This window comes from Pristis pectinata, chromosome 16 (assembly GCF_009764475.1).
Source record: "Pristis pectinata isolate sPriPec2 chromosome 16, sPriPec2.1.pri, whole genome shotgun sequence".
Lineage (NCBI taxonomy): Eukaryota > Metazoa > Chordata > Chondrichthyes > Rhinopristiformes > Pristidae > Pristis > Pristis pectinata.
This window is the reverse complement of record NC_067420.1, coordinates 3,104,149-3,125,774: the sequence shown is the minus strand read 5'-3', so window position 1 is coordinate 3,125,774 and position 21,626 is coordinate 3,104,149. Positions and strand designations below refer to the sequence as shown.

General features: G+C 37.7%; 2 protein-coding genes across 7 annotated transcripts in view; one reads left to right on the top strand and one right to left on the bottom strand.

Moving 5' to 3' along the window:
* ncoa5 (nuclear receptor coactivator 5) overlaps positions 1-5,399 on the top strand; it is a 41,476-nt gene extending 36,077 nt beyond the window's left edge. For 4 of the 6 annotated variants that reach the window (XM_052031063.1, XM_052031059.1, XM_052031058.1 and 1 more), the window contains 3 exons: positions 70-384; positions 1,330-1,824; positions 4,557-5,399. In XM_052031063.1, the coding sequence (XP_051887023.1) occupies positions 70-384; positions 1,330-1,824; positions 4,557-5,146 (1,400 nt within the window). In that variant the 3' untranslated portion in view covers positions 5,147-5,399. Of the gene's footprint in view, positions 1-69; positions 385-1,329; positions 2,743-4,556 lie in introns of those variants that run through there. The other 2 variants (XM_052031064.1, XM_052031062.1) reach the window with 1 other exon arrangement.
* Positions 5,400-12,716: 7,317 nt separating this feature from the next.
* The window catches only part of LOC127578705 (solute carrier family 12 member 5-like), a 490,113-nt gene continuing 481,203 nt past the window's right edge, over positions 12,717-21,626 (bottom strand). Inside the window, 1 exon segment of the mRNA XM_052031027.1 lies at positions 12,717-19,388. Within this exon segment, the coding sequence (XP_051886987.1) occupies positions 19,297-19,388 (92 nt within the window). The 3' untranslated portion in view covers positions 12,717-19,296.

Below are 21,626 nucleotides of genomic sequence, written 5' to 3'. Positions count from 1 at the left end.
AACATTGATGAAGGTTGGGAATCTAGAATATTAATGAATGCAATCTTGTTCTGCACTTTTCAACTCTAGAGCATCGTAACATGCCAATGGCTGATGCTATGATCTTGGTTGCGCGTAATTATGAAAGGTACAAGACCGAAACACGTGAAAAGGAGCGGGAAGAGGTTGCAAGAAAGGCAGCAAAAATGGCAGATGAAGTAATCATGCGTGAACGTGAACCTACCCAAGGAGGGCTTGAAGAACGAGGAAATCCCCCCAGCATCCAGCCATTATTGAACCTACTTGCAGATGGAAGATATCTTTCCATGGAGGAAATTGATAAAATCATAGAATATCTGAGAGAGAAAAAAGAACGATTTCTTCGGGGAGGAGACGCCTTGCATGGTAACATTGATAACTTGTATATGCAAATTCTGTGATTTAGATATGGCTGCAAAAAGAATTTGTAAGTGGAGCCAGTGTTTTTTGACTGTTGTAAACTTATGGTGAAATAATTATTTGAAGTTTTGAAATTGCAGTGATTACTTCCTGCCACAGCTGCTTTGTTCGGTAATGTAACTGCAGAGCATTGGGCTATGTAGCCTGCTCAACCTATTGCCAGAGTAGGGATGTGCTCCATTGTGGATGAGAACACCACAGATGCTCCAGATATAATTGTCTGTATTTCTTAAGGGCATTTAGGGGTGGCATTTCAAACTGGGTCTGCATCCAATGAATGAATAAAATATTTAAATTCAGAACAGGTTTTTTTTTATATATTGAATTGCAAAATTACACATTTATTGAAGAAAGGTGTTTGATGAGAAATTCCTTGTAAGAACTTTCCTCACTTCTATCACCATTTTGAAGTGTTTCCTGTGTGCTCTCCCAAAAAGCCTGGTACTGATTTTAGCATTATGTTCACCTATCCTAAACTTCCCCAGAAGGTGAATGTTCTTCCATTTAAGAATTCCTTCCAGAATCCTAAAAACTTGTATCACCTAGAACCTATCTTCCACAGACTGTCAAGTCTTTGTAATCTATCCTTGGAGCCTTAACAACATTTTCTTGAATCTGTGATGCATTCCCTTTATTCAAAGTTACAAATAAATATAGGGAATGTGGTGTCCAGCATAGATTTTGTCAGACATCATTAATCACTTGCTTGCAATTAGACTACAATGCCATTATCTCTTTCTGCTTTGGTCACTAGTTCTCAGATTAAATTAATTACTTAATCTGGTCTTCAAAAAGTAATCTTGTGTAATAGCTCAGGTCCTTTTGTTATGCTGCTGCAAATCAAGATAAGCATAGTTATAAGGATATTTTTTGTACTATTTTTCTTGACAGGATCTGTTCACAATCCAGCTCCCATGCCCAGACCAAACATGGGTTCTGTAGGAATGAATCCACTTGATGCACAACAGTCTCTGCCAAATGCTCAGTCTTTGAAGGGAGGTCCACAGGACGCACAAGCAACACAACAGCAAGAGCTGCAAGCCAAGATCCTAAGCCTCTTCAACAGTGGAGCATCTGGTACAAATACTAACCCTGCAGGAGCACAGGGCCCAGCATATGGAAGCGCACTAAACACCCAGCCTCAAAATCGTGCTGGCCAGCTTGTCCTCAGTAATTCCTCATATCTTTCTCAAAGTCAGCAACGCATGACGGGCCCTAATTCACAACTTCCATCTTTAATGAGTCAAGCAGTTGCACCAAGAGCCACTGCGATTCGGTCACCTCTGCCTCAAACCCAAGGCATCTATGGCCAGCAGCAACCTCGAGGTCCAAACCCCAACCAGTCAAGTGCTTTGTCTCAGGCCCAGAGATCTGGTGTTGCATCAGGTATAAACTTTGATAACCCTAGTGTGCAGAAAGCATTGGATACTCTTATTCAGAGTGGTCCATCTCTTTCCCACTTGGTAAACCAAGCCTCTGCCCAGGTACCACGCCCTGGCCAACCAATGAACCAGGCTGCTATGGCGTCTTACCAGCGCCACTACTGAGCCTGTGGGGTGGGTGGAATTGTCTTTAAGGAAGAGCAGTCAGCACATCTATTGAACCCCTTTAAGGCTACCTGTTAAGGTTTCATAAACAAATGTAGGTTATCAAGAGAGTGCTTCAATAAATTCTGGTTATTGTCGGGCTTTGATGTGATTTTAAGAAATCCATTACGATTTTATGGTAGCCAGGTAATGAAAATTTTTATAAAGGCACTCAATTTATGTTGTAACTGTATATAATAAAAACTACGTTTGTTAATGAACAAGGCCTTAATTGCAATCACTCGGTTCATATCGACTTTGATCTTTTAAAATATAAAAAAAATTAAAATGTTAACCAGATGATTGTGTATTAAAGCATGATGCTGCAGTCTGAATCCAGTGTTTTTAAATGGATATTTCTAAAAATGTAACTAAAACCCAGGATAGCAGATCTCTACTAAGTAAACAAGTTTTTTTATATTTTAATGTTTTGCCACTTTTTTTTAATAATTAGATCCTAAGTCAGACAGGTTATGTCATTGTCATTATGGTTCTGTAAAATTGACTTTTGTAAGTTTTACGGTTTTCTGTTACATTTGTGATCCCCTTCCCTTATGTTCACTCTCTGCAGCTATGAGAAATTGTTTTATGTGCTTCATTTGTAGCCAGAGCCATTTGCAGCTGTGGAATGGTGGCTGTTGTATATTTCTTAGTAGTTTAATGTTTGAGTCACTACTTTCATCTGGTTGTAAAGAATAAAGGTTTCTCTTCCATTTTTCCCCTTTTTATTGTGTATGTATTGGATGGGCAGGAGATTGCATGAGTCCAAAACCTGGGCAAAGATGGATGACAGAAATCCAGTGTCAACACATTCCATTCTAAGTAAAACAAAAAATAAAATTTTTCCCCAATGTGATATGAACAAGGAAGATTGAAGAGTGAAGTTAAATCTTGAGCAATGGCAAGAGAATCACTGCAGCAAAAAATGGTGTGGGTGAAGTGGAGAATTTTTTTGAAAATCTGTCTGAAATAGATGTAGCAGAAATGGTGAAATTGGCAAGTGGTCATGAACTTTCACTGCAGAAGAGTGGGAAAGTTGAGATCTCCGTGGATTGGTCTCTCCAAATATAAGTTGTGAACAATATGATCAACCATGAATGTTTGGGTGAAGGCTAGATCCTGTTTAGATAGAATCAAAGTGAAGCTGAAATGAAAAAGGTTGCATAATTAAATTGGAGCACTCTTAAGTATCAAAGAAGCCCTTTTGACCTGTGGTCAATGTAAACACCCAAAAGCTGCAGTTGAGAATTCTCCACAAATATTGGAAGTGATGTACTGTTTATAAACCTGAGGCTAATAGTTTAACAACTGTGATTGGATGTCACTTCAGATTAGTTTGATTCTGTTGAGTCAAGTCTCTGTTTTAATTTATGATCTGTACAGTACAATTTTTTGTTTTAACCCTGTGGAAGTTTGGCCAGAAGCAAGAGTTTCATAGTGCAGAGGATCACAGATGTAAGGCCATGCATTTTCCAACTTAACTGTATTATCTCATGCATTGTTAAGATCACTATGAGCAAAAAGAGCACAGTTGTCCACCAGCTTTTAAATGGTAATAGCCAGATGATTTTTTTTTGCCACCAAACATTTGTGCACATCCTCGTCATTGATGCTGTTTTTAAGTTGTTTTCTCCTGTTGCATGCTCTCATTGAACAATGAAGGCAGCTAGCTTATATTACTATGTTTAAGTGAAAATGCGGCTGTAGCCATATGAATTTTTCAAAGGGGTGTTCTAATGCTTTTCCAGAACTAGATTTTAGCAGAACCTAATGTATCACAGGGAACAATTGGAAGTGATGAATTTAGGGATTGGTGCAACGGTGGTGTATTCTTTGATTTATTTGTATTAGTATAGAAAATACGTCCCATAATGTAGTGTATTGTGTGCCTGGTTATTTCTATCTTTGATCTAGATGTGCATCAATCTTAAAATGAGAAGCGACTGCTATATGAGAATTAAGTATGAATGTATCAGTTCTGGGCCTAATTCACATCATCTGTATTTCTTACGGATTGGCCATTAATTTTGGTTTGGGTAAGGATTGAAAATTTATATTTATAGGTAAATTGTTCTGAGCTTGAAAATTTGGGATAGTAGCAGAGGGAACAACAAGCTGTGTTTTCTTTGTTTAATTTTTCAAGATCGTGTGAGGGGCATGCTGTTTTGATTATAGGATTTGGATGGCACAAACAATAATGTTAACTTGTCTTTGTAATTCCTTGGCGATTAAACAAAGTACACTGAGGCAGCTGCATTGTTTGAGGTAGAGAGGCAAAATTACATAGCACTGCTGCTTATGTTCCCTGATGATCTAAAGATTAGTAATTTCCAGTCAAATTGGGGGATTAATCTTGATCATATACATTGCTAAAAGACTATCAAGTGCACTGGTCGACTGCCAAGTAATGACCAAATGCAAGGATATAATTGTACCCAAACGTGTTGTATCTATCCCTATTCTGATTATGCAGTGAGACAACAGTTCCTTTTTTTTTCCTTCTGGCTCAACAGGGTATTATTTATGTTTCAGACACCCAGAATACTGTGTGGATAGCAGGACATGTGATCATCAGCCAGGCGCGTGACAGAGCAGCCACCAAACCGTATGGGATCAATCTTGGCCTTGATAAGCATGGTTTTTCAGTTCATTGGCTGAGCACACCTGACCTGAGATGGTGCCAGCTCCATGGCCTATTAGTGCATCACTTGGGTCAAAACCACCCCCCAAAGTACCTGCTCATTCACTTGGGAGATAATGAGATAGGTTACACCCGGGGTAGTGATTTAATATACATGTTGAAAGAGGTGTTGGGAGCTCTGGAAGCCCTATTACCAAAAACTGTACTGGTGTGTTCAGAATTGCTTCCGCTTCCTAAGTGGGCTTCTCAGCCTGGTGCTCTACTTGAGCCTGTAAGGAAAACCATAAATGGGGTAATAAAGCAATACATGGAATACAAGGGGCAAAGGTTCATAGAGCATCCTTATTTTGACATTCAGTGTCAAGCTCTTTATGCTGGTGCAGGAGATTACTTATCTGATGTTGGTTTTAGATTATTTAATAATACTTTGATGGATCGTCTGAAGTATTATGTAAGTGAAGATCTGATGCGCAGAATTTAACGTTCCTTCTCTGTTAACTGTTTCCCTGGTGCTTCCAAAACCTATGAGTGGCTGCTGCAGTATTAAGTTGACTACAGTTAAGTTGGTTCACCTATCGATGTGGAGGATTGGTGAAATGATGACCCTGTGCAGCTGCTGACAGACCAATATGATCAGAGGCCCAATTACGGTCATGTCGACAAAATGAAAACCAAAATGGGGTGCAGTGAAATTGCATTTTGTATATTAGTTTGAGAGCTTATAGGACAAGACAAGGAAAGAAATTCATGCCTGTTTGAATGGACTCTTATTGTAATAAATGCAGGCTAAATAGCCTTTCATTGTTAAGTGGTGTTGTGTTTTTCATTTTTAAGTCAAAGAGGCTTCAGAAACCAGGGCCGTACCACACTAGAGCTGGACTACTTGAGTGTTGCCTTAGTGAAGTCTTAATCCTGATATTTATAAGTAGAAGATGCTGGTGGGGGAGAGATTTCATCATGGGAAATCGGGGGGAAAAAAGGGATATGGTGCCATATAAATGCAATTATTGTGTTCTCTGGCTTTTGCTTTGTTGAGGGCGATTGGTGAAATACTTTTATTTTGTACAGTCATTCTTTTGGGTAAAGCAATCAACTTGAATTCTGGCCATTAGAAAATGCTAGCACATCATAGTAGTAATGAATTAGATTTGTAACGTTTAATATTTTAATTTGGCACTAACAATACTGAACAATAGTCATGGAAGTTGCAATAAAATGCTGTATTGTGTTTTTAAAGTTTCAGACACATAGAGGTAAAAAGCATTATGTTAAAGTAAAAAAACATGGTTTAATGTTTATTAAGTGTCATTTACATTCATGCAATATTGCAGGGTTCAATGTAAGGTTGAATTTTCCCATGTTAGTATGCAAGTCTAAGTTGCAGGTGTCAAAGTTCTCTGTAATAGTTCATTATAGAAGTGCTTTACAATACTATATAACATCCCAATTTCTGTCAAGTTATGCCTTGAGAGTTGTAGAATGATACAGTGTGGAAACTGGCCCTTTAGCCTATTAAGTCTGCACCAACCATTAACCACTCATTTATACTAATCCTACACTAATCCCAACATTTATTCTCCCTACCTTTCCATTTCCCCCAGATTCTATCACTCAGCTACACACTACAGGCAATTTACAACAGCCAATTAACCTAGCAACCCACACATTTTTGGGATGTGGGAGGAAACCAGGGCACCTGGAGGAAATCCATACTGTAAGAGGGAGAATGTGTAAACTCCACACAAACAGCTCCGGAGATCGGGATTTGAACCTGGGTCTCTGGCACTGAAGTAGTGGCTCCAATAGATGCCCCACTGTGCCACCCTGTGCATTTGTCTTTCAAATTCTGATTAATTTTCTTTTTAAGTAGTGAATCATTCATTGCACTGAAGGTGACAATGTTGATCAATGGCCAAACCATTGTTACTTAGAAAAATAATCAAAATTTTAGTGCTCCAATAATTGGCTGCATTGGTAAAATTAATATCCTTGAAACTAATTATTCAACTGTTTTTGTCATCATGAAGCATAAAGGAAGAAAATCAGATCTATAGGATGTCATGAACAGATTGTTTTGTAAGCACAACCTCCATTTAATTCTGAAAGTCAGTGTGACGTTTGACAATAGAGGTGGCACTGTGGTGCAGCATGTAGTGCCCAGGTTTGATCTTGACCTCTACTACTGTCTGTGTTGAGTTTGCATTTCCTCCCTGTGACTCTGGGTTACCTCCAGGTGCTCTGATTTCCACCCATACCCCTGTAAATTACAGGGACACGAGATTCTGCAGATGCTGGAATCTGGAGCAGCACATGCAAAATGCTGGAGGAACTCAGCAGGTCAGGCAGCATCTATGGAGGGAAATAAACAGTCGACGTTTAGGGTCGAGAGCCTTCATCAGGACTGGAAAGGAGAAGGGTAGAAGCCTGAAAGGTCGGGGGAGGGGGAGGAGCACAGGCTGGCAGGGGATAGGTGAGTCCAGGTGAGAGGGGGAATGTAGGTGGGTGTGGAAGGGGGGAGATGTAAGAAGCTGAGAGGTGATGGGTAGAAGCAGCAAAGGGGTGAAGAAGGAATCCGGTAGGAGAGGGCAATGGACCATGGAATAAAGGGAAGGAGGTGGGGAATAGGTGGACATGTAAGAGACTATGGGTTATGGGAATGGGACCAGTGGCAATGCTTTGGGAGCTAGCATAGATTAATTAGGCTAAATGATCTGTGAAAACATTGTTCTTGAAAAGTTTTTGTGTAACAAGATACTTTCAAACTGGTATAGTTGTACTTGCATACCTTATTAAATGTGCAGTGTAATAAAATTAAGGATATTTTCATTGATTTTAACAATTAGCAAAGGTGAAGGAATATGTCATTAGTTTGAGTAGATTAAGGGATTTTAATTTTCAACAAATGGAAAAAAGCATAAAACTTTTCTGTTTCATTTTTGTCAGTGATCACAAAGTCCGTTCAGTTGGTCTTGATTATTCACATTAGTTTTAATGTGATATCTGCTGTGTTAATGAGGCAACATGAAACTGTTATAAGATATAACAGGATGAAAATAAGATATTGTGAAGTGTTTTTTCTTCCTCATAATATATTCTTTTACACATCTTGCACTGTAAACTGTTTAGACTAAACTATTCTGTAGCAACTTTATAGTTTTTCCAAATAATTGGATGTGATTTATACCCAGCAAGAAATAGCCAGCAGATTGCAGGCAGGCCAGGAATCTGTTCCTTGCTAAAGTGTCTTGGGAGAATCCATAACCAGAGAGATCTCTCAAAAGATTGCATTGGTGATATCAATTTATTTCAAACTGTGCTAAACTTGAGTTTTGACTATTCAAATACTGGAGGAATAATCATTGGATTACAGAACCGAGTAGTGCACATTGTAGTAATTTGGCATGTGCCTCAATAGGCTTAGTTATATCTGGTTTCTTAACCCTCCCCCCAAACATCCCTTTTCTCTTCTGGCAATTGCTTTTTGTGCATAAGCCTGTTAGGTTTCTCTTTTCGTCAAACTCCCCTTTAAAATCTACAGTTCTTATTTTTTATTAAATCTACTTCAGGTAGTGCATTAGATCATCCCAACTGGATGAAATGGGTTTTGGGTGGGGAAGAAGGTGTGAGTCAGCATTGTAGATTTTTATCAATCATGTTACAATCTCTGGTTGTTGATTCATTGCCAAAAGGGATAGCTTTCTCCATTGAAAGTGTCACCTTGAAATGCATATTAGGTCATCTCTTGACAAGGAGAGCAGTCCTAAACTCATCATCATCTATAATTGATAGTCCTGCTAAATCTCTGTTCCCCTTTTAAGGCAGTTGTATTTTTCCTGTGGTGCCTTTCCACCTGAGGCCTAACTGATTTGTAAAATTCCACAATGATATCTTTGCTTTTCTTTTCTACAGCTCTATTATCAATGTAATTAATTTGCATGTGTTTTTCCTTGCCACCCAAATAAGGACTTGTGTACAGGGGCACCAGTATGTCTCTGGTCACTTCCTCCTTTCAAAACCATGCTATTTACATATTTGTCTTAATATTATTCTGTCCAAATGTAATTGTTTCACACTTAGTGATATTTGAATTTCAGCTGCCATACTTCTGCGATTTTTTTTTTACCATCTTGCCTTTCCTTTGCAAGGCAACCATCTTTATCACTGCTAGGTTGCCAGGTTATTTGTGCACTACTTTTGGAGTGCCGCGTCTTGCACTTGAATCATGGATATTTGTTAAAGAAAAGTTTCTAGAAGGTAAAACACTATACACCAGTTTTAATGTTATGAACTTCTTAGCCTAGATGACTGACAATCAGACTCCATTTGCCCTACATTGAACATTGCTTCCTTCCATGTTGGACTAGAGTCATATTGGTTGAGAATGTTTCCATGAACATTTGTGAAATTCTTCACTTTCCCAATCTTAGTACTTTTTAACCACATCTGCTTCTAGGTTAGTTAATGCCTCCTTAGAATCACTGTTCTATCATTACATGGCTTTGAAATTTGCCAACAATTTTGTCATTACTGACTATTTTGTCAAAATAACAGATAACAAATGAAGAAAAAAAATTGGCACTGGAACCATTTTTTAAATATCCTTTCAGAACTGCAATATTATGCCTAACGCTGCTAACAATAGAAGACTGAAAAGAAATCCCTGAGTATAGTGGAGAATAGTAGCAAAATCGTTATTAGTAGGAATTAATATTGGGAAAATTATTGGGCCTGAATGGGTGATTAATTCCTTAGCACCTACTGACCTGCATTTGAAGCTTTAGAAATAGACAGCTATAGAAATGTCAGATGCACTGGTTGTCAGCTTTCAAAGTTGTGTAACTTTAAGTTATCCACTTTGGCAGAAAACTATATTGAAAAAGAGATTTTTAAAGGTACTGGTGTTCAGAGGGACCAGGATGTCCTTGTACTAGGATCACAAAGTTAATGTGCAGTACAGCAATCAGTTAGGAAGGAAAATGGTATGGTGGCCTTTATTGCAAAAGGATTTGGGTACAAGAGAAAAGACGTCTTACTGCAGTTACATAGGATCCTGGTAAGACCACCTGGAATGTTTTGTATTGGCCTGGTCTCTTTCAGGAATGATGTTCTTGCAACAGAGAGAGTGGAACAAGGTTCACCAGATTGACTTTTGGAATATTGGGATTTATTTGGAAGCACGATGAAACAGACTGGGCCTGTACTCCAGAGTTAGAAGAATGAGAGGTGATATCATTGAAACATACAAAACGGCAATCTATCAATGGTGGTGGTTGCCTTCCAAAGGAAAGACAAGATGGTAAAATAGCAAAAGTATGACAGCTGAAATTCAATATGGATGTGTGAAACAATTCCTTTTGGACAGAATAATATCAAGATGAATATGTAAATAGCAAGGTTTTGAAAGGAGGAAGTGACCAGAGACATACTGGTGCCCCTGTACACAAATACTAATTTGGAAAAAAAAACATGCAAATGAATTGCATTGATAATAGAGCTGTAGAATAGAAAAGCAAAGATATCATTGTGGAATTTTACAAATAAGTTAGACCTCCAGTGGAAAAGTGTGCGGAGGAAGGCACCACAGGAAAAATACAACTGCCTTAAAAAGGGAACACAGATTTAGCAGGAGTATCAATTATAGAAGCTGTTAAGTTTAGGACTGCTCTCCTTGTCAGAGAGAAGTTAAGAGGTGACCTAATACGCATTTCAAAGTTACACTTTCATGGAGAAAACTATCCTCTTTCATAATGAATCCATAACCAGAGATTGTAAAATGAAGTTTGGCTTGATGGGTTAGATGCAGGGGTGATGTTTCCTGTAGTTGGGGTGTCTACAACCAGGGAACATATTCCCAAAACACAGGGTCAGCTATTCAGGACTAAGATGGGAAGAGATTTCTTCACTCAGAAGGTGCTGAATTTTTTTGGAACCTTCTCCCCAAGATGGCTGCTGAAGCTCATCCACTAAAGACGGACATTGATGATTTTTTAAATATATACCAAAGGAATTGAGGGATAGGAGGTGAGTTCAAGAAAGTGGAGTTGAGATAAATGGGTAGCTATAATCTCGTTGATTGGTGGAGCAGGCAGGAGGGGCTGAATGGGCTACTCTTAGAATTCCTGATAGTAGCTGCCTATTGGGTTAGTAGCTATGACATCATTTCCTATGTAGACCCTGGGAAGTGAGTCAGATTCTGAAAGTACACTACACGACAGCTACTGTACAGTGGCATAGAACATTGGTGTGGTGTTAAGGGAAAATTTGGAGGGGAGATGGGGAGGGAAGAAATGGTATCCTGAATGTACGTACATAAGCATAAATGGGTCTGGCTTGGCAGCCCCCTTGTCACATGTACTTGAAGCCACAGTGAGACCATCAAGAGGCCAATGATTGCAAAATGTTGTACTGACATGCACATTACATGGATTCAACGGTCTTTGTTGATGATGTCTATTGCACAAAAGAGCAGCACATAAAAATGATTGTGATAGAAGTTGTGGCCAGAATATTGACGTACTAATGAAAACATTTCAATTATGTCCTGCTGTTGACCCGTTTACTGGGAGTTTAAAAACCAAAGTCATAGATTGCACATTATTGATCCAATTTCTATTGGGAAAGTTGGTGATGATGTTATTATGTTTTAAAATGATGCTTTGAAATGTCTGTTCCAATTTTGCATTGGGTGGCCTTTCCACTGGAAAAAAGCCTCGTTGTAATTTAGCAATTTAAATAAAAACAGGTACATCTTCAAATTTCTAGGCTAATGATTCTGACCCTTTGAAAGTATGGTGATTTCTGTAAGAAGCTTTAGTGATACGTTAATGTCAATAGATGAGAAAATGGATGATTATACTCCTAACCATTCTTGAAAGAATACCAATCACAGGCCTATCCTGAAAGCAGTAATAACTTAAGAGTTTCACTCGATGAAGGAAAAGTCACTCCCCATCCTAACCTCTGAAAAGAACAATGAATTCAAACTTTCAAAATGAAACATAATTAACAATTGTGAAGGTAAGGTTACTCTGGTAACAATAATTCCAATTCCACACCAGAGGGCATGGTTGAGGGAAAAGATCTAAAAGCGGCCTTAGGGGCAAGTTTTGCATACAGAAAGTGGTAGGTAAGTGGATTGAACTGCCAGAGGAGGTTATAGAGGCAGGTACAATTACAATGTTTAAAGAACATTTGGACAGGTACAAGGTTTAGGTCAATATGGGCTAAACACAGGCAAATACTATTAGCTTAGATAGGTAGCTTGGTCAGCATGGACAAGTCAGACAGAAGGACCTGCTTCCATGCTCTGTGAATCTATGAATTACTCTAGTCCCACCACTGAATATTATGAAGCAAAATTAATATCTTGGGATTCTTGCATGATTTTATGAAGGGTAGTAAGTTTAGTCTTCAGTGAATAAATAGTAACTTCAACTTAAATGTTAGGGTAATAAGGTGGCCAAAATCTGTGATGAAATGGTAATTCTAGTTTTTTAACAAGACCTATCCTGTCCCATTCTGTGGAAAAGTTATTGATTTTGGCCCAAATCTATGAGAAGAATGTAACTATTCTCAACCTATGAAAGGGGCTTTGGTTCCATAGTAAGAAATACTTTGTTCCCAACTGATTCTAATTCTGAGGACATACAGCACAATTGAAATTTGCAATCAAATACTAAATATTCCATGAGAAATATCTAGATTGCCACCACCTTTTGGATGTCTTTGGATACAACTTTAATGTAGCACAAGGATTGGCTGCTCATTTCCAAGGATGAATATGTCTATTGTGGCAATGTTCTCAAATAACTGGATGATAATGAACATTAAGGCTCCATACTCTCTGGGGCACATTTCAACTTTGTTGCAATCTACCACAATAAAAAATAATATAGATAATACCATAAAATGAGATGTGAAGAGGGAAAAGAAGAGTTTGATGGGGTTTCTATACAACCAGCCCAAATTTGCCCGAGTTGGCATAATAAATATTCCAAGAAGACCGCATCTCTTATTGCTGGCTGCAAGTACACATTCTTATAACATCCTAATTATTTTACAGCCTTTATTAAAATGTGTGCATCCACTTAGTCTCTGGTAGGTTTCTTACAAGTTACAAATTGCATGCATTCAAACTTTGGACAACAAGATGTATCACGGCACACGAATACACACCAGGCAATACACAGGCATCCAAACTCTGTAAACTAATTCTATAATGCAAAAAAACTCAAGAACAGTGGAAAAATGCACAATCATAATCATCAATATATGCTTAGTTCCTTAATATTTAACTGTATCTTTGTATAGATCAATAAATCTGATTCTTCTACTATAATGAGAGAACGTTATATTTTTAAAATCCTGTCTTAACTACAGTTTCTACTTAATGGAACTGATTACCTTTTAACCAAGTGTTTGCCCTTTCAATCATGTTTTAGAGTAAGGAATGTTTAGAGAGAAATGATCTAAAGAATTATTTGAAGGGCCATAGATGTATGGAATGCAGAGTGTGGTGTTTTAAGGAGACAGTGTCTTGAAAGCTGATATATGCTTAATTCCAGAGAATATTTGGTCCTTAATATCTGTATTTAATTACTATAGCTTTTTGTATTAATTGGTCTTTAGCTTTCCTGCAGTTGCTAGTGCCTAGAAACTAACAGCCCTGAATGTATACTAGAACTATTTAATGATCTGAAGGCAGGTACAAACTTAACTGTTGAGTCTAAAGGACTATTGTCGTTTGTTATTTACATTATATGAAATGTTTTCCAAAAGAAAGTTGATTAATATTAGACCTACCATGACACATGGTAACTGATAGTAATTAGATCTGTTACAGGAAACCATTTCCTCCAGCAACAACTAGTCTTATTTTATCAACTTCAGATATGGATTAGTTACAATTACTTATAACATTAATTAGCAATGCGATTTTTTTTAATGTTAAGTATACACAAGAAATGTAGATTTAGTTTTGGCATATTCATTTTTGTGTGTAATTTTTGTCTCTTATTTGTAGATGTTCCAACACGGTTCCATTATATGCAAAACAGTCATTTCACCAGAAAATTGCTGTCTAAAAGTAGTTGCTCAGAAGTAGGAAATGACAAAATATTTTTGGTCCGTTAAGCTCCTTGGGAGGCCTTTACAAGGCAGAAATTTGTTTTCCCTACTCAGTAGGGTACTTCTATTAACCATTTACTTTAAGCTGAGCAATTATGAATATATTATAATGTCAAGTAGGGGATAAAATATGGAAATACTGCAATATGTAAAATTTTCAGGTAATTTTAAATAGAGGTGATGTAAATACCAAATTGTAATTTTTTGGAAAAAAAAATTATTGACAATTGAACCTAAAGTAGGTGACAATGTTTTTTATTCCTCAATCATTCTACATCATAGCATTTTGGTCAACACTTCCTTTCATACAACTCATTACATTGGTTTCACAGACTAAGTTCACCTTGGAACTGATATTCAGTGCAGTTGCATATTCAATGTACGTACATGAAACCATAGTCAACTTCGTCTGTGCAGAGGTGGGGAATAGATTTAAGCTTGCCCTGATCATTCACAGAAGGATATGTCTATTGTATTTCAGCAAAGGATGTGATAATAAGCCAGTGTAAAGTTATCTTGGCATTCATTAACATGTAAACTACTGAATCAAAAATAGATTTTACTTTTAAATGGTGCACCAACACTTCTATAAAAGTGAAATTTAGAGCAAGCAGATTGGTACTTTGCATATTACTTTTTTTGCATTCAGTTAAAATTGCAACCCAATAGCATCATTTGAGAGAATCAATATTATGAAATCAAACAGAAGAGTCACTGGCAGTAGTGGTACAAGTAGAAACCCCACTGCTAGCATCTCATTTTTATTCCCCTTCTACCAAAAACACACAGATGGCTGAAACCTGCCTTCTTGCTACAGAATGAAATATCCCAAGTCATCCTTTTAACTGAAACGATGATAAAGAGATAAAAAGACATAGATACTGTAACCACACCTAACACATGATTGATTAAAGAAGGCAGAAATATATACTTCAAACACAACTCTACAACAATCTTACTCTTTCTATATATAACATATATGAAAATTGTATTTGAAATATAAATTTAGGTACATTTTCTGGTAAAATCTGGCAATGACCATTCAGTGGCTGATATCCCAGTGACCTATGACAGTAATTGAGTTGCAAAACCAAAGGCGCATGCACTAGATCACATTGCAGCAACAGATAATAGGATTTTAGATGGATTAATTAAATAAGTAGAACAAATTGGTCTGCAAACAACAGCCTAGTATCAAATATCTTCATTCTTTCTGTTGTTCTTTTAATAAGTGTCTGAACATCCACATTGGAAGGTGTGTTGTGTCTGCATAACTGTGTGAAGTGTCTGATTTTAGAGTCTTCCTCTTTGGCTTATTTTATAAATCTGTGCCATTTGGTCAATGATCAGTTCAACAAAGGGTTACAAATCATACAAACATTGGAATGATCACCTATAAACAAACTAATTGAATAAGGATGCATTTATGAAATGTAGAATTCTTATAACACTGAGTAATCTTATCCAGGAAAGACACTGGAAGCACAGAGAGCCTAAAAGCACTGATAGAAATCATCAGGTGGAGGCATCTTGAGAAAAAGTCAAGTAAACACCCAAGACACCCAAATTATAATTGTCCAGTAAATACATACCCATGATTACTAATTGAAATGGTTCAGTCAAAGAAACACCCTTAGGTTCAATTAGAAACTCTGTAGTAAATAATTAGCCATGGATAGTAATGGATCTGTCCAATAAATAGACATCTGTGGATTTAGTAGAAAGTATATGGAAAAGTTTGAAGCTGCCTGAAAAATAAGCACTCGGTGCTATGAGAATGTCATCAGTAGATAAATACCTTTGGGAATCAATAAAAGCTCATCAATAAATAAACTCCTGTAGGTGCCTATTGGAACTGTCTGATAAATATATGTATGTGATTACTATTTCTTTTAGTATCTATAGATGTTAATAAGAATTATCCAGTAAATAAACTTCTCTAGGTACTTATTGAAGCTGCCCAGTAAATTATACCTATGGAACTAAGGGAAAGAGTCCACTAAATAACTATCTGTGAAATGGTTAGAAATTAACAAGCAGATAACTGTGGGTACAAATAGAATGCTTCAAGTAAACAGTTGTGGGTTTTGTTCACTAGTAAAATGCTAATAAATACTATTACAAATTGTATGGTAAATATCTATGATCACTTATAGAATCTATCCTGTGAATATATAATCTATGGTTAAAAATAACAAATAATTTCTTTAAGCTTTGTAAGAAACTGGCCAATAAATTACTTTTATATTCTGTTAGTAACTATTTAGTGCGTACACAAACTTAGTTACAGGCTAGCAAAATGTCTAAACAGGATTAGAAAAGATCAATGAAGTACCTGTTAGTACTTTTAATATCTGTCTGGTAGATTGCTGTAGGCACTTTCAGGTATTGGCTGGTAAAATCCTATAGACAATGTTAGAAAATAGCCAGGGGCAGTACCAATAGTTGCATTAAGAAATGTTCAAGACATCCAAGAGAAACTAGCCAATGAAGTACTGGTAAGTACTGTTAGAAATTGTTATGTTTTATTAATAAGCTTTTCACTGTTTTCTTATAATTTGAATGATACTAAGAGTCCTCTTTAATTAACAACTTACAATTTTTTGTGCGTTATATGAATTTGGGTGGTGCGAGACAGTCCAGGTTGCTCAGTATTGCATTTATGGTTAATGGAGGAAAGGGGTTAAATACTTAAGTCTGCTGAATGGAAATTCTGTAAAATTATTGAACGATTTATCTCAATGTTTTAATATCAACTTGACATTAGCTCCTGCATCTGATGCTTTTGGACGACATTTGGTAATGGTTTCATACATGCACTGTTGTTATGCATGTTACCAGGTCTGAGTAATTCTTGGTCAGACTTGCACCACTGTAGCTATATGCCAATGGATTGCTACTGTACTGCCTACGAAAGCACATTGCAAGAAACCAGTGATAATTATTTCAGCAATTATAATGAGTTTAACAGTGGACTTGCATTTTAATGAGGTTGCATTATATCTTCCATTGACTTAAAAACAAAACACTTTCATGATTGATTGAAAAATGAATAATGACAACATGATTATCAGGAAAATGTATGAAATCCAAAAAAGATATTGTCTGGTAATAGTCATTATACAAAATAAACCAAAGAGCTCTAATATTTTAAAGACAAAATTTGTTTTAATTAACTGTTAAAATAATAAACAATAATACTTGAGAAAGAATTTGAAATGGTGACTAAAGCATTTTGGTGACATCTTGTGGCAGCAAAATGCATACCGTCATTACTTCAATTCTTTGTACCACAATTAATATTTAAATGCTTTTTTTGCAAACCCATTTCCCTGGTAAAACATTAAAAAGAAGATTCTTAAAATAAAGAATCACTAAACAGCAAAAGAAGTTTTTGTGAAGGTAAAGATTAAGAACTAGAAGATGCTTTGGAGCTCTAAATGTTCACATCATCATCAAATTGTCAATCAGAATCCTAATCCTCAGTAAATAAATAGTCTTGAAAATACAGATCTACTTGAAACAAGTGAATGTTTGAATGTTAAACATTGTTTTGGAATTTTAACTCCAGGTAGTTGCTTCGATCTAAAACCTAAGGTTGTACAGCTGTCTAGACTAGAATTTTAGTTTGATAATTTGCTCTCACAAGTTCATTTCATTGATTTCAGAGTCAGTTTACCTTATGCAAAAATGTTCTGCTATTAAACGCTTCATTTTCCCCATTCTGTTTGAATAGATTAGATTTGATATATTCTGATTGCATTTCCCCAATAAGATGCACTGAATGGTCAAAAACTAAATACGGCTTATTTCGGTTATAGCAATACGTCGAAATGCAACATGTAACAAATTATCATCAAAGGGAAATGCTCACAAGACACAGCTTTCAAATACTTATGAGTGAGCTGCCAAAACCATTGTTTTCATGTTATATGTTGTCATATGATTTTGAAAAATGCTTACAGTTTATCTAGTTGCACATTTGATATCAGCTCCAAATCACATGCAGTTTGATATGTTAAGGAATGAAAAATGAAAAAAAATCTAATATTTTATAATATGCTATGATACATATTAATCATTTACATTTCAGGGTTTCTAATTAGTAAACACAGTTTCCGAATAATGATTTTCAATTTGTGAACCTTGTATTAAATGACTGCTAATGTTCCCTAGATGCACACATCACCTTGAGTAATATAGATCAGCCCTTCTCGCAGGTTACAGTAATTTGCTATTTATAGTATGTACACAATCTGCAATAACTGAATATCCTTTATTATTCAGGGTCAGTGAAAAATGCTTCTTATCTGCGAAAATATATTGCTCATAATTATTTTCCCTCAATTCACTCCAGCCAAAAAATAATCACAACTTCTTTAAGAGGTCTAAATGTGATAAAAACGATGTTAAATTTATTTATAGACATTTTGAAATGCAGTCTACAAAAATCTAATGTATAATGAATACTTATGATTGGAGAATGCACACCTCAGCTAACAGTGCATGTAACAAATAATGGATTGGAGCAGTTTCACACTAGTTGACAAATCCAATTAATCCTTAGACTTTGAGGGAACTATTGTCTCGCTGAAGCAAGCACAAGTATTACAGTTACTGAAACATTAGTAACTGTAATACTTGTAGTTGTCCAATACAACCAAAAAAACATTGGCAATGAAAAGAAATAAAGCAGTTTTAACTTTACATCAACTAACCCAAGCTTCTCTTTCCCATTTTATTTATTATTTTACTTTACTTTTACTTTATCTGTATCTAATATACCACATCTTATATATTTTACATCCTCTAAAAAATAAATAGTTCTAGTTTCTTTTTTCATCTGCCTCCCCGTCCCACTTTGGAAACTGAGTCCACCTTGAATAGATTAACGTTGTATTGGATGAGTACCAGCTGAAGGGCCAGTGTTTCAACCATTTGTGGTCTGGATGTTTGGAGACTGACAAGGCTGCATCACAGATGCAAGCACACCAATTTCTGGCTTAATACTGTAGTGTAAAGTAGAAGAGTCCCAGCCTGACAGCGGACCTGTGGAATAATCCATCCATGATGTACCAAAGGTTAAACTGTAAATAGGATGTTTATTGGAAAGTTTTCTCTAGTCTTGTGAATGCTGCTAATTTGTACGTGTAGCCACACACCCTAGAACTGATTACTCACATCTACAGTGTCCATGTATTCTAATACTAGCTTTCTAATATTGCAACTTGAATGACAGGTTCCTAGAGAACAACAAAAGCTGAGAAAGGGCACAAAGTAATTTAAGACAAGAAGCTGTGTAGGTGAGCATTCCCCTTCTTAGTTTTTTCAGTGTTATTTCCTATCCTGCCTCCAAAAGGAAACATTTTACAAAAACCATTACCAGGAATTGGATAGGAAGTTTCATTAGCTGCATGGCAAATATTATACATCGAGAAGAGACTGGGAGTTACTGATAGAAAGCTGCGATGGGCTCATTGTGTGAATGCTGGCCACGGCTGATGCTCAGGAGTAAATGGTGATGACTTCGCGGCCCCCACCACGAACCAACAGCACCCGTTCCAGGCCTTCTGTCAACACCTCCAGAAACTCCATGTCTGCGGTATCTGTCAAAGAAAAGAATTCCGCCTTGGCGAGCACAAGCTGAGACTAAGTGGGCACATCGTACTACTGTGGACCAACTGCTTTTTACCCAGATCCATGCAATTTATATCCATTCATTCATCCCCGGGAGAAGGTCTGACCATCTCCCCTTGACGGTCAAAGGCATTACTGTCATCCAGCTTCCCCCACAGTCAGGTAGTCTGCCTGGAGGAGGTGTAAATAGAAGGAATTAATGAGGATTGGGAGGAAAGAGGAAAATACAATGCTGGAACAGTGAGAAAGAGCATACAGCAGTTGCTGGAAATCTGAAGTAAAAGAGAATGCTGGAAATACCATCTGATCGGCAGCATCTGTGGAAAGGGCAAAGCTGAATTAATGTTATTGACCATTCGAGGTTATTAATTCTTCACTTTCTCTCAGTCAGCACCACCGTCTGTGTCGCTCAGCCACTCGGCCCTCCCCTATCACAGACATTCCGTCTGTTCTTTCCACCCCTCCCCCTCTCTGCACCTTAAAGTATGCATGTTTTTTTTAAAAAACATTTCCTAGTTCTGATAAAAGATCATCAACCTGAAATGCTAACTCGGTTTCTCTCTCCGTAGATGCTGCCTGACCCTGTGGAGTATCTCCAGCACTTTCTGTTTTCATTTCAGATTTCTAGTTTCCAAAGCTTGTTTTTGCATTTTAATCAGAGAGGAATGGTGGAATGAAAATTAGTCTAACTTGGTTGAAAGGTTTTCAACAGGAGTTGAAGAACTGTTGAACATCTTACAAGAAAACACAGTGCCAACCAATGACTGTTACAGGTCCTTCCCAGGTTATGAACGCCTGACTTGTATACAGCCCGTACATATGAAAAAGCACTTGGGAGACCAGGAATAACTATCTCCAGTTTCAGAGAAATGGCTGACTGATAATGGTTGTAATGGTCAAAGCAATTGATATAACAGTTTCAATGTCAATGAGCAAATACTGTGCGCCCTAAAGGTTGCTTTAATGTCAACATGTGGCACATAATGACGGCTTTGATCGGAGGCTCATCGCCACAAACTGCAGTATTTCCTCAGTACAAGGGGGATCAGGGGTGGGAGAGGGTGGCAGCCGTGGACTGGCCACTGGCTGGTGGGGGACGTGGCATCTGGACCATGTTCAGGAGGCCAGTGAGAAGGAGTGGGGAGCTTGACGGGGAGGGGAGGCTGATACTAAGAAGAGGCAGGGTCTCAAAGGAGAGGAATTGTGTAATAGAACTTAAGCAAATGGAAACCTAGCCTGAGGTGACATTATTAAAAACTGGCTGTGCCCAAAGACAACACCTCAGAAAAATAATGTACTAATTCACAAGCACTGCAGAAATTGTGTCAGGTATTGGCAGTCCATAGAACCATAGAACCATACAGCACAAACCAGGCCCTTCGGCCCACCATGTTGTGCCGTCCATCAAACCACCCTCACACTATCTAACCCTTGCCTCCCGCATATCCCTCTATCTCACATTCCTCCATATGCCTATCCAACAAACCTCTTGAACCTGTCCAATGTATCTGCCTCCACCACCACCCAGGCAGTACATTCCATGCACCAACCACGCTCGGGGTGAAAAACCTCCCCCTGACATCTCCGCTGAACCTCCCACCCATAACCTTAAAGCCATGCCCTCTTGTCTTGAGCATTGGTGCCCTGGGAAGGAGGCGCTGACTGTCTACGCTGTCTATTCCTCTCAATATTTTATATACCTCTATCATGTCTCCTCTCATCCTCCTCCTTTCCAGTGAATAAAGCCCTAGCACCTTAAGCCTCTCCTCATATTCCATATGCTCTAATCCAGGCAGCATCTTAGTAAATCTCCTCTGCACCCTCTCCAACACCTCCACATCCTTCCTATAATGCGGCGACCAGAACTGAACACAGTACTCTAAGTGTGGTCTAACTAGAATTTTGTAAAGCTGCATCATCACTTCGCGGCTCTTAAACTCAATCCCACGACTTATGAAAGCTAACATCCCATAGGCCTTCTTAACTGCTCTTTCCACCTGTGAGGCAACTTTCAGTGAACTGTGATATGAACCCCCAGATCCTTCTGCTCCTCTACACTGCCAAGTACCTTGCCATTTACCCTGTACTCTGCCCTGGAGTTTGTCCTTCCAAAGTGTACCACCTCACACTTCTCTGGATTGAACTCCATCTGCCACTTGTCAGCCCAGCTCTGCATCCTATCAATATCCCTCTGTAAG